Below are 13317 nucleotides of genomic sequence, written 5' to 3' on the forward strand. Positions count from 1 at the left end.
ATTTGTCTTGTTATAAAGTATAAACCAACAATTCGGGTCACTACGCCGAGATGCACAAACATAATCATACGCTAATTTAACAAAAACAAAAAAATTTAAATTGCTAAATGTTCAGCATTAAATAATAACCCGCTTAGACATAGTACTATCATTTATTATACCATTGGTGTCTGGTGATTACCATATTATATAGTCTTAAAAATCAAAAGTAATTATTACTTACCTACTCAAAAATATAAAACATTTTTATTTGATTTGATTTAATTTTAATTTTAATAATATTCACATCGATGTTTTTGAATTATATTTTGTATTAGTTATTCTGCTGCTCCTCTAATTCAGTAAGTACCTATGTAGAAATGAAAAATATACTATAGTATAGTCAAAGCTTGGTAATATTATTAATTATTATATTATATTTCAGATTTATATCCACCTATACTATTAGAAGAGTAAAGTTTGTTAGTAAGGTGGTGTCACTAGTAGAATATATTATATAATGTATAAATAAATATTTGTATGTTGTATTTCTACAAAGATTTTATGCAGTAGGTACCAAAAAAAACATTTATTTCAAATTTTGATTGATATTATTATACTAATTAATTACTACTTATTAGTTTATTATACCTATTTTTATTAATAAATAATACATTCCTATATTTTAAACTTTTTAAACTCTTATTATGAATGTATTAAATATTGTTATATTTTGTTTTTAAAAATAATTCATTAATTGTAAAATGTACCTTTCTACTACGTCAGAATAACAAGACTAGGTATCTAATTTCTTGTATTTAATATACCTATATGTTATGTAGTACTTGATCCACAGTACTTCACACTCAATTAGACATAAAATAAAATGAACAGTATAATATTTTTAAATAATACATAATATATTGTATATATATTATTATAATAGTTTATTCAAAGATAAAATGCTTAACACGAATAACATTATGTAAAAATCAAATATCGGGCTTTGCATATGCACATGTTGAGATTGTTATCGTGAAGGTACAGTTCATTGTCGGTTTCCAATTCGGCTTTTCTCTAATTAAAAATACGGTATAGCCAAAACGATTTTCTAACATTATAACTACGATAATGTAATATAAAAATATAATTCGCGTGTCGTAAGTGAATTTATGTACCATAACAGATCTTTTTGTGTAACACGAAAATAAACAGTTTAATAAACGGTTTGAATTCATCTTAAAAACAAAGATAAGTCTAATTAAAATAGTATTATGAGAGTTTTCTAAGTTAATATAAATTCACAATTTATTGTTCTTAAACATGTTATAACTTATAGTGCGAACAAACTTTTTACTTAATTGAGCTATTAAAAAACACGCATTTCGACGGAAATAAAATAAAATATATATTTATCGTTTTTTTTCTTAAAAATAATAAAACATGAAGATACCGCTCGAAGACTGTATATATATATATTTGATGGGTTAAATATCAGACTAGATCATCGTGCGGGTACATAATATTTTAATATCGTAAAAGTATATATGCGCGGTTTCCCGTGTCTATATCGTCTTTAACGTGCAGCTCTTAGCATATTACATTTTGGCGATTTTGTAACGTTTTCCCGCACTATGAGCATGTTGGTAATAATAATAAAAATTATTATAAATATACAATGTGAACTTATGTTATCGTATTGTCGTCGAGTGACACCTTCAATATAATATATAGTCTGTTTGGGCTATGTTATAAAGCGTTTGTTATTTAAAATGACTTTTTTTGTTAATTTAATCTCTCGTTTAACTTCGATCGGGTCCGATCTCTTAAATCTCGTCTATAAATGGTGTATATTAAGGAAGAACCCCATAATGGTGACGGCGGCAGTAGCTACCATCGCTGTGGCGGTCGCGCTGTACCAGTACGGTCCATTGGAGACGTCCCTGGAACCGTTGCACATGTCAGAAGTACAGGAGCAATGGGTTACGTCGATGTCATGTGACCCGAGTCTACTATAGCAATCCTGATCATCGTGAACAGGATCCTCCACGTATCCGCAATCCCGTACTATTCGAACACTCTTGTGAACTGTTTAAAAATATTACAAAAAACATCGATTTTACGTCTACAATCAATAGTTTACGGATGAGTAAGGCCGTAAATGATAATAGAGGTAGTAACGTTTTAAAAGAGTATAAATCGAATAGTGAATATTGAATGATTTTTAAAGTTTTAATAACGAATACTAATCGAATAATATTCATGATGTAATTTATTTGTAATCATGTATGTACAAATGTACGATGTACCTAACACTGTATCAAAATAAAATATTAAATATATGTATACTAACTGTTTTGGACAGTCTTCCGACATATCACTGGTTCTTTTCCTTTTAAATGACTAGGCACGTCAGTTAAGTTGCAATCAACTAAACCGATGGTGTAAGGATTGAATGGATCTCCGCACCTTGGATCATATTTAGAATTGCACTTGTAGCATATTATAGATTTTGCACCTAAACACAATGCAAATAATCATTAAATGTGATGGCAAATACATAATAGATACATATAATAATATTGTATTCGTATATATAATATGCGGACATGCAGTACGTATAATAAAACGAAATAGTATTTGTGTTGTTCAGTATTTTAGACTTAACTCGGGACTTATAGGTATATCTAATCCATAATCCATAATCGCATACATATTATATTTATTATTTATATAAAAAACTTGATATTCAGTTTACGGGCATTAAAAAGTGACTACTTTCTATTTTGCCTGAACACACTACACAGCTAGGAGCAGACGGGTGACTGCAAATATACCTTTTTCCTATGTTAAATTTATAGGAAAACCTGCAGTAACACATCCTGTATTCTAGTAGCTTATACAGTGCCCATGGTCAGTGACATAGTCATAAATAGCAAACATTTTTTCAATGATCAGAGACCAGTGGTGACGGGTGCAATTATTGATTCATTTATTTTATCATAATTTCTGATTTTATTGATTGAGTTTATTTTATTTTATTTTGCAACAAAAATAATTCAAGTTCTTTTTTGTAATAAATATCAAATAGTTTTTAAACCACTATTGTTCAACTATATCATAATCAATAAATAACTCGTATAAATATATTTTTATAGGTAGGTATGGTACTTAATGTTTAATGTATTTCTCTGACATTAGTACTGCCCAACTTATCTCCAGTGTATTCAACCATCTTTTTATAATGCTTAATGAATGTAATTCGACTATTTTTGTAATCATGAGTTATTAATTACTATAAAGTATAAACTAATTGAATCTGTTTTTAAAGCTATTAGAATTTAAAAGTAAGTATGTAGGGGTAGAAATCCCTTTGGATTTTTTATAACAACAAGTTCAGTATTGTTTATTATTTATTTTTCAATTACAACTTTGCTGGTTTTATTAATTATTTAATATTTATGTATATAAATATGTTAATATATCAGTTTAAGCCATAAAAATATTCAATATCATATCAGGTGTTTAATTTATAACTGATATATATATTCTATTTGAATACAAGTTTGTTGGATTCAATACAAAATGCAAAAATGTTTACAGGAAACTTCCAAACTAATTTCATTAATTATCCCAGTGTTAAATATCTCAAAGTATTTGTGGGTTTACTTATTTTTCTCGTAGGTAGGCAATAATGGTAAACACCTTTCATTAGGTAAACAAATTGGTCTCTGTACACACGAAATCATTGTTTTATTGCCACCCACATTATGGCATAGGTAATAGATACAAGTACCTAATACCTACTTTTGAAGAAAATTATTGTACTACTTATCTAAACAAAATTCATGAAAAGTGAAAACCTAATGAAAAACGTGAAAGGAAAGGAGCCACATATTGGAGACACTTAATATTTTTGGAAACTTAAATTTAGGAAAATGACATAACATTGAACATACCTATGAAGTACCCTTTAAATGGCAAATAATTTAATCATAAGCTATACATCGTATAATTTCCAGTATATGGTAGAAAAGGTCATTGGTTCTCAAAATATTTTTTGATAATCACCTGGTGACTCATTGGTGACATTATGGTGGGGGGGGGGGCACGAGGGGGGAAGTTGCACTCTAGAAAAAAAATATTGAAAGGAAACTTATCATTTTTAATGGGCTAGTAACTAATAATTGCCGCCCCCCCCCCCAAAAAAAAAAAAACTAGATTGAAGTGCCGCCTATCACTAATGTTTATGAAATACCATCTGAGAATTGATAATTACAAAAATACAAAAAATAAAGAATATGTTTAAATCAATATGTTTAATAAATTCAAATATATGTTTATCACATAACGGGGGTATACGGTAGTACGACCGTACGCACTCGGGCACCTATCGTCAAACATTTAGAGAGTATTTATACCTACACTAAAAGAGGAAAACTAGAAAAGTGATAAATGTAATTACCCTCAATACATCACAGACCTAATATATAAAAGCTTATACGTGTACCTATAAAGATTTAATATTTTTCGGATATCCTCAGAATTGTAGTAGGATGTTATTACAGTTGTGTATTAGATATATATTTTAATCTGCTTATATATAATTTTTTTTTTTTTTTGATAAACTCTTCTACATTTTACAAAAATATATCCTCAAAGTCGTAATCACTTGTTTATACATAATTTAATTTATAGCTCGTACTTAGCTTCTGCAATAAAAATTCATGTATTTTCGTCCTATTATAATTTATGAGTTTATGAAATACTACCAGCCACAACCTGGCCACTGGCCACTGAAGTCAATATCTATAATTTTTATGTAAAATCCTGCTGAACTGGATGTGATTGTTTATATTTGTTTAACAATTATTTAACATTACACCTGGAGTGGTTCATTATCCTCCAAAAATGAGATACCATTTTCTTCTACTGTCCATTTTACTCCACAAAAAAGGTTAAATTCCATTTTCCACCAAATATTTTTTTGGACTAAAATTATGTCCATTGTCCACCAAATATTAGAATATTCAGTTGATATTTTGGTCGATACTAGTGATGTAATTCCAATAATGTAGTGAGGGAGGTTTGGGTGTTTACCCCCCCCCCCCCCATTGCCTTCCCTCGGCCCCTTGCTAAATGCGCATTATTTAAATTATTTATAAAGCTGTAAAAAACTAAGTTTAATTTATACTTACATCCCCCTTATATAAATTCTGTTTAGTTCTGTGTACCATATTATAAAGGGAGAGTAACAGTTACATCGTAGCTTTGATTAAGCCTTATCATAAGAAACATAAATATTTTATTTTATTTATATTTTATTTTATTTATATTTTACAATTGTTAAATATTTATTTTTTCATAATCAGTCATTATTTCCAACATTAAATCTCTTATCCACAAACCTCATATTATCTACAATTCCCAATCCATATTCTATTTGTAATAACTTAAATTTATTTAACCCTAATTAAACTGTAATCCACAAACTTGTAATAGCATGCACAATATATGTCAATATGCTGAAACGAATAACCCTCCATGATAAAAAAAAAGCCGGAGTGCCGCCAGTGGGCAGCTTCTCCACTCAAGTTCCTCTGTTATATTTTTGTCTTCTTAGTAACCGTCTATTATATGCTTATTATGCTAAATATTGTATAGATTGTATAAGTCAAATAAAAATAAAATGTTAAATTATTTTTTAGTTATTATAATAAAATGTAAAATTACATTTATGTTTTTTATTTTATTTGTATTAAACATCATATGACAAAAAAATAATATAATGATTTAAAAATATATTTAGTATATTTTTAATATCTTATAGGAGGAAAATAGACAACGCGGGGGGGGGGGGGCAAAAGCCTATACCAGTTTAATTATTTGACATTTATTTAAGTACCTATAATTTTATTTTCCTTTAAGTTATTATTTTTTTAGTATGTACTTAGTACATCGTATATTATATAATATTGTTAATTTAAATAATTGCTTATATTATTAAGTAATTTTGATAGTAAATGTCTTATATAAATAACTTATAAATACAAATGAAATTATGTATAATATGCATTAAGGGGATGTCAGCTTAACATCTGTTATCTCTTGGCTAACATATACAAATTATAACAAAACTGTAAAAGCACTCATCAAATTTCTTATTTTAAAACCAAACTGTTCACACTACTAACTAGGTAAAAGTAAACACTAACCAAAACCACTAACCGTAAACCAAACATAAGTCATAACCTATGACAACAATTATGAAAACTAAGAAAGTATTTATCTAGTATTCTAAGTAGGGTATCTTCCATTAACAGTGTATTAATACTGAAGGTTTCTTTAACAATTTAAGTTTGAATAAATAAAACTATAACTATAAAACTGAACATTTTAGGATAGGTACCGTATAGATTACTTAACACTTTCTTTGTAACATACAAGTTTCAAATCAACATAGTAGGTATATACTTTTTTGATTAGTGTAGTTTTCAATGTAAATTATTCTCAGCTCATTCCACAAAAAACTTGGAATAAAAAAGATACATATTTTTTTTTGTAGAACGTGCATAATAATTATACACATATACTTAGGCTAGGCATGTATTAAAATTTAATTACATTAATGATATCATAGTTTGTTTATTATACATATTTAAAACTAATATATTATGTGTTATAATCATAATGAGTTTATAAATTAAATCTATACTCGGGTTGGTGAAATACTTACAAAAATTATTCAACATTTTTATTATTTTATTATAGTTATTAGTTAGGTACTACAACTACATGTTACATAATATAGGAAAGGTAATTTAAATTTTTCAATTACTTATAAAATTATAAAATAATAAGTACCTATACATACATATTTATATGTGTTAACAATGGTGTCATACTATTGACCAAAACCCGGGGACGAGTGAATGTGTAAAATATGTACAATAATTTCCCCACGCTGTTCATAAGTATCCATAAGTCGTAACTAATAAGAATAATTTTTTACTATTTACATTTTATACCATGTACATAATGTTGTTTACGCCTGCAATAACAATGTATTCATATATGTTGAATTTAAAATCTAAATGCACGATAGTTTTTCTCTAAAATAAATTTGTTCCTAATGAAATATGAATAACTAATGAATGATAAAATAATAAATATGTTATTAATTTCATGCTATTATAGAATATAGGCAAGACGTAGTCTACTTCAGCTCATTCGACGCATTGATCGTTTTGATAAATTCAAAATAAAAATCGAATTAATATTCTATACATTATTTGAATACAGCTCATTTTGGTCTTTACATTTTCATACAATGAAAAGTGAAAACAAAAATAAGTAATATTGATAACCTTTACTTAGTAATAACTGATATGGTTCAATTTACTTATTAACCTTTTTACAAGTAATATTGTTGCAAATTATCGTGTCTGAACTCATAAATTAAATGAATTGTCGGAGGAAATTAATTAAAAATAATTTTAATTTGTTCCTTTAATAAAACTTAATTGTTTATTGTATTAATTATTTTCATATTTCTTTTAAACAACGAACGAAACATTTAAATTATAAAATATGTTTTTATACTCAACCAGTAATAATATTAATTCTAACAATTGCAATATTATAATACATGCAATATATTGTATTATATAGTATATAAAGTTAAATACTTTTATTTGTCATAGTTGACATAAAGGAGTTAATTTAATACATAATAACAAATACAAAGTTATACTTTAGCATAATATCCATCATTCACTTTTTGCAATTCAAAATTAGTTCCATCCAAATGGTTACGAATTATAGTTATGTATATAGAAATAGAAAACACAGTAAGCCAGGTCCCACTATTCGCTCTGCATAATATTATAATTTATAAATTATCATCATTACTCATCGAAATATGAGTAATCTACTTAATATCTGCATCAAGTTAATTATATCCAATATCCAGGATATCTATTATAAGATATAAAAATGGAATTTTTAAATTTGTACAAAACCATTATCTTGTTAATATTTTATTGCTGAGTTGAATAAAATATTGATTTATATCACTAACATTTAATGGTCAGATTCGACCACTAAATTATGTTTAAGGAACCATTAGCTTAAGCTCAATTTTGATTCATTAAATGTTTAGTGATTGTTATGAAATCCAACTACAACATAATTATTATTAACATAATAACGGCTTTGTACCTATACCTCATACATTTTTTATAAATTATGACTACTGCAGAGTTTATGACTTTTTACCATGTATGGTGCAGGAACCTACATCATGAACAATTCTTTATTTTAAAATCAATATTAGATTATTGATGATATCGTAACATTCTGCCAACTATTTACGTCATAAAATCATTCAAAACTTAATATAATAATTTCTAAAATAATACCTCAGTAATAAACGCTGATTGCTATTAACTATAAAATAAACTAAATCATTCCATTAAAAAATAATAAGAATAATGATATAAGGGTAATATTTCTGGTAATCGAGAATTAAGGTCATTTGAAGCTTATAAGAGACCTTATATAATACAGTCGGAATACCCCCTATTATATTGAATTCCGATCCTCGCATAGGTGTATGATACAAAATACATTTGTACGGCTTTGCGGTGAACGTCAATAAAAGTATAAACCAGTTTCCAAAGTAAATACACTACAAAATTATACTTGATCAAACTAGATACCTAAGTTTTTGGGCCATATAATATCACTGGGTATACCATGTTATATAATAAATCAATAATGTTTGGCGCCGTAAAATCTAGGCGAACGGCTGTATTCGTTAAAAGTTTAAAACTAAAACTAAATTCACATTTTCTGTTTATATTGCATGAACCGAGCTAAAACTAGCGAATACTATGTTTTAGATGTATGATATGTTGTTTGCACTTTGCAGTCGTGGATCTAATTTCCAACCGATACTAAATATTTAATGCCTTTTTCACATCAAAATTATTTATTTATTGATATGCCCCTGTTTCCGTATTCTATACTATAAATTAAAATCACATACCCGATCCAGTTTATAATAAATAACAATACATTAGTTTTTACCATATACCTACATCATGCAGTGTTATGTAATAGTGTAAACTAAAGTTTATATAGATACCTACATATTTAGAATTAATTTATATCTAAACTTACCCCCTTAATCCTAACTGGCTAACTATGTAGACTATAAAGTGATGAGATTTATGTAAGCGCTAGTTACCACTAACAAAAACCCAGTATTTTGGTCTCAATGGTCAATATTTTGGCATTATAATGTTATTTATATGAATATTTAATATTCAATTTATAATATTACATTTCTATAAATCCAGCATTTATGTATAGGATTTAGTAATTTTTAATAAACATTGCACAAATATAATTCTGAGACTTGTCAGTTAAGTATTAACTGTTAACACATAATATAAAATACATAATTGTCTTTCTTAATTATGTATAATTTTTTCTTGTGAATTATTGTCAACAAAATCAATATAATTACGCTCGTCCCGTATTCAATATAAATAAATAAACAAATAAATAAATAATAAATTACTAATATAATAATATCAATAACTCATTTTGCATCTAAATAATATAAACTTAATCATATTTTTTTAATTGCCACTTGGGGAATTATAACCTCATTTGTATTTTGCGACTATTGATACACGAGCAAATGGCTACAATAAAACGATTTAGCAAATTTGTCGGTGTATTGAAGGATATAGAGATACACAAGAACACTTACACGATAGACTAAAAAAACCGTGTGATGTTGTCATTTTCAATTTTGAACTATATATTATAAATAAATATTTATTCAAATAGTTAAAATAATAATTACAAATATGGTTAATTAAAAAATAACATGATTTCATAGTCAATAATAATCAAATTTCATAGATCTGTACATTTATCTATTTGTTAATAATAATAGTAGGTACCTAATAAAAATAATAAAATATGCATAAACTTGCTGGTTTGAAATGTATAATGATAATAAATTTAATTGATAACTGTTTCCAATTTGGCTTAAATAAAGTATGTAGTAGAAATTCCGTACTTTACCATTTTAATATTGGTCGAAAGATTTTATATTAAATTCTAGTTTTTTCGATAGTTTTTTCTTAGTTTTAACTAAGTCGATAAATAGCTGAGCTCGGCTCATGGCTCTTGACTCGTTAAAGTCTGACATCCTAATAATTGGTGTAATAATTCATGAAAATAAATTACAAAAATTTGAAACGTCGCAAACGTTACATAAAATAACTCTATGCTTAATCGTGTTTCTAAAATGGTATATATGCTCAATCGTGCTTTACCGGAGAGAATACCTGGTCAATATAAGAAGGACATAAGTGTTTGTGTATAAAGATTACCTATAGGTACCTCCCCCTCCCCCCAATGCGTAAGTAATATAATAACCGCAAAACAAGCCTATATATACACACATGTTACATGACATCGTTATTTGTTAACCCACCACCCCTCAAATAGTTAAATATAGGATCTAAATGACTATAATATCCAATCTATATTATATAATAATATGTATTTTAGTCTTGGATTATTATCACATATCATATCATACATATCAACACATGTACATCACGGCGTTAGGTCTTGTTTATTTCAGTGTAGCGCCAAATCGTCATGGTAATAATATTTTAACATGTTAAAATCGATTGGTCGCTACAGAGAGAAACGTTAGAACGACAACCAGTAACCTATATAAATAAATAATAAAATATGTACTATTATACTCGTTTTGATCACAAAAAAATGAGTTATTAAAACATAAACTACATATAGATACGATAAATATATAAATCAGTGTCTGCATATATTCCCGAAAATGCATAGATAAACCTATGTCCTACACGATCGGCTATTAAACTTAGACACTTTCTATAGACTATATATATTATATAACATACAAACAGCTTATTTCCACAACTTAAGCAATGTCCCACCTTTGATTAAATCTCTCAGATTAAGAGACTGCACAATATTATATTTATATAGTTATATTATATTATATTCTGTGGTTACATTGTTATTTTAATTTCTAATATAAAATAAATACATTAAAATTACACGATCTTTTACGTACAGTAGCGAAATTGAGAAGTCGCAAGTACATAATTTTCAACACCAAAAAATTTTTAGATCTTGCAAAAGTATTGTTATACTACACTGAATATTTTCAAGTTTGTAAGTTTCTTAATTTTAGTTTTGGTATTTATAATATTTATCATGTTATTAGACATGTATAATCTAATAATTTATTTGTACTATGATGGTAACACCTGCTTAATATTATTTATACTCAGTCCAAAATTACATATAGCTTTAAGAACAATGTTGTATTGACAATATTTTTTTAAATTGCCCATTTTCTCACATAGTAGAAGATTGAAGTTGAAAAAATTAAAAACAGAAGTGGAGATTGAATATCCACTATAATAGATAACATAAAAAAGTTTGTGATACCAAAAATATAAACCAAATTACGTCACTGCCTATTTATGTTTATTATACTTTAATAGTTTAAATAATAGACACTACAGGAACGCAGGTGATATTAAAAGTATTTTTTTAACCCAAAGTTTCTTTTTAGTACAATTAGTTTGAAATGTGACGATTTTTTTCCATTATCCTTCATAAAATAAAAAATTTTCAACTAAATTTCAGTCAGAATCATTTTTATTTTTCATATTGATTATATTTTCATATAGTGGTATAATAAATAAACAACATCGTTTATATACAATATGATTAAGAACGTTTTTACTTATGATATGTAAAATTATGAATAAATGACTGTTATATGTAATTGGACCTCGTGAGTAGTGAGGGGAGGAGACAGAGGTGATTCTCCAGGGGGCAATGGACCGCGGCCCCCGTCCAAGGCCGTAATTCTAGAAAAATGTATATTGTTAAAAACAAAATTACAAAAAAAAACATATAATACCAAAAGTTTTTTGAAAATTATGAACTATACCCCAAACCATGTCTCTAGAGATGCCCCTGGGTCCTGGGAGGAGGTAGAACTGGAGAAGCCCCTACAGGTTTGTGATAAACCTTTAATAAAAACCCTCCCCATACATTTTCACTATTTCGCAATGTTAACAAAGAGTTTAAGGTTCCATACGTTTTTCAGTTTTTGTGATAATCTTTGCAATGCCAATACCTATAATATGATATTTTTCTATATCATGGGTATTTATAGGGGTACCAAAAAAAGTAGTGGTTGTGAATCATCGGAAAAAGTGTCCGTATTTAATATTATTTGTTTAAACTACGTGTAACGTGCAAATTATTAGCTAAATATTGTATGCATGTACACCCTCTAAACGATCGTGAGCAGCATTAAAATAAACATAAATAATAATATCATATAATATACAGGACTTTGATTATTGTGTTCAATATCGTTTTATGTAGGTAGGACGTAGGCGCATAATATTAAATACTATTATAATAATAAATTGTACATATCAATTAATTAAATTCGATTTATATTATTATGTGACAAATACCTTTGACGACGAATGCGAAAAGTACGAACAGAACGGCGGCTAGGCACGCGGCGCATTTAGCGCCATTCATACTTCCGGCGGAACAATATCGGATATAACGGAATGCACTTGCTCGTGGTGTGATGTGTGCGTACACTGCGTGTGTGTATAAATAAATATGAATATTCGTGTGTGAGAGTGTGTGTGTGTTCGCGACTGTTATAACAGTACACTTTAAATATGATGATAATAATATATAATAATAATAATATCGTGTTTATAAACTTCCGCGCGCTCGTGTGTGTGTATTTATAAACGCGCGCGCGTATACTACGGAACAGGGTGTACCGGCGGACGAATAATATTATTTTATTAATATTATATTATGTTCGACGACGGCGCCGCGACGGTGATAGCGTACAATATAAAGTTTGCTGCGCGTTTGACGGTCGGGCGCCGCGCGACCCCGAAAGCCGCCGCCGCCGCCGCCGCCGCCACCGACGACGACGACGACGACGACGCCAACGACGCCCGCGCGGAGTTGGCGCTGTTGGGACGGACGAGGGTGTTCCGGGCGAAACGCCACCAGTCATGCCAACCGTACCGGTACGGCGTTTTTGAACGACGATAATAATACGTCCAAGTAGATCCAAGTACGCTTAGACTTGCAGGCCGCGGCGGCGCGAATCGTCGTCAATATATTATAGTTGCAGCAGGTTGTAGGTACCTACTAAACAACTATTATAATACGACCATTATAATTTTGACCCGGACAAAGGTCAAA

At 28.3% G+C, this 13317-nt stretch overlaps 1 protein-coding gene across 1 annotated transcript; it reads right to left on the bottom strand.

Moving 5' to 3' along the window:
- Positions 1–878: 878 nt before the first annotated feature.
- Positions 879–13006, bottom strand: LOC111041990 (protein quiver-like). The gene is made up of 3 exons (XM_022326468.1): positions 12555–13006; positions 2333–2497; positions 879–2067 (listed from the first exon to the last, which is right to left on the bottom strand). Exons 1-3 carry the CDS (start codon positions 12622–12624, stop codon positions 1817–1819), a joined length of 486 nt encoding a protein of 161 aa, XP_022182160.1. The 5' UTR covers positions 12625–13006; the 3' UTR covers positions 879–1816.
- Positions 13007–13317: the final 311 nt, after the last annotated feature.

This window comes from Myzus persicae, unplaced genomic scaffold (assembly GCF_001856785.1).
Source record: "Myzus persicae strain clone G006 unplaced genomic scaffold, MPER_G0061.0, whole genome shotgun sequence".
NCBI classification, from domain to species: domain Eukaryota; kingdom Metazoa; phylum Arthropoda; class Insecta; order Hemiptera; family Aphididae; genus Myzus; species Myzus persicae.

Excerpts from the sequence above, each read along its gene's own strand:
- LOC111041990 (XM_022326468.1), bottom strand. The coding sequence starts at position 12,624 with ATGAATGGCGCTAAATGCGCCGCGTGCCTAGCCGCCGTTCTGTTCGTA. Across the intron at positions 2,498-12,554 it reads TTTCGCATTCGTCGTCAAAG|GTGCAAAATCTATAATATGC; the intron begins GTATTTGTCACA and ends CATTGTGTTTAG. Across the intron at positions 2,068-2,332 it reads TCGGAAGACTGTCCAAAACA|TTCACAAGAGTGTTCGAATA; the intron begins GTTAGTATACAT and ends ATTTTTAAACAG.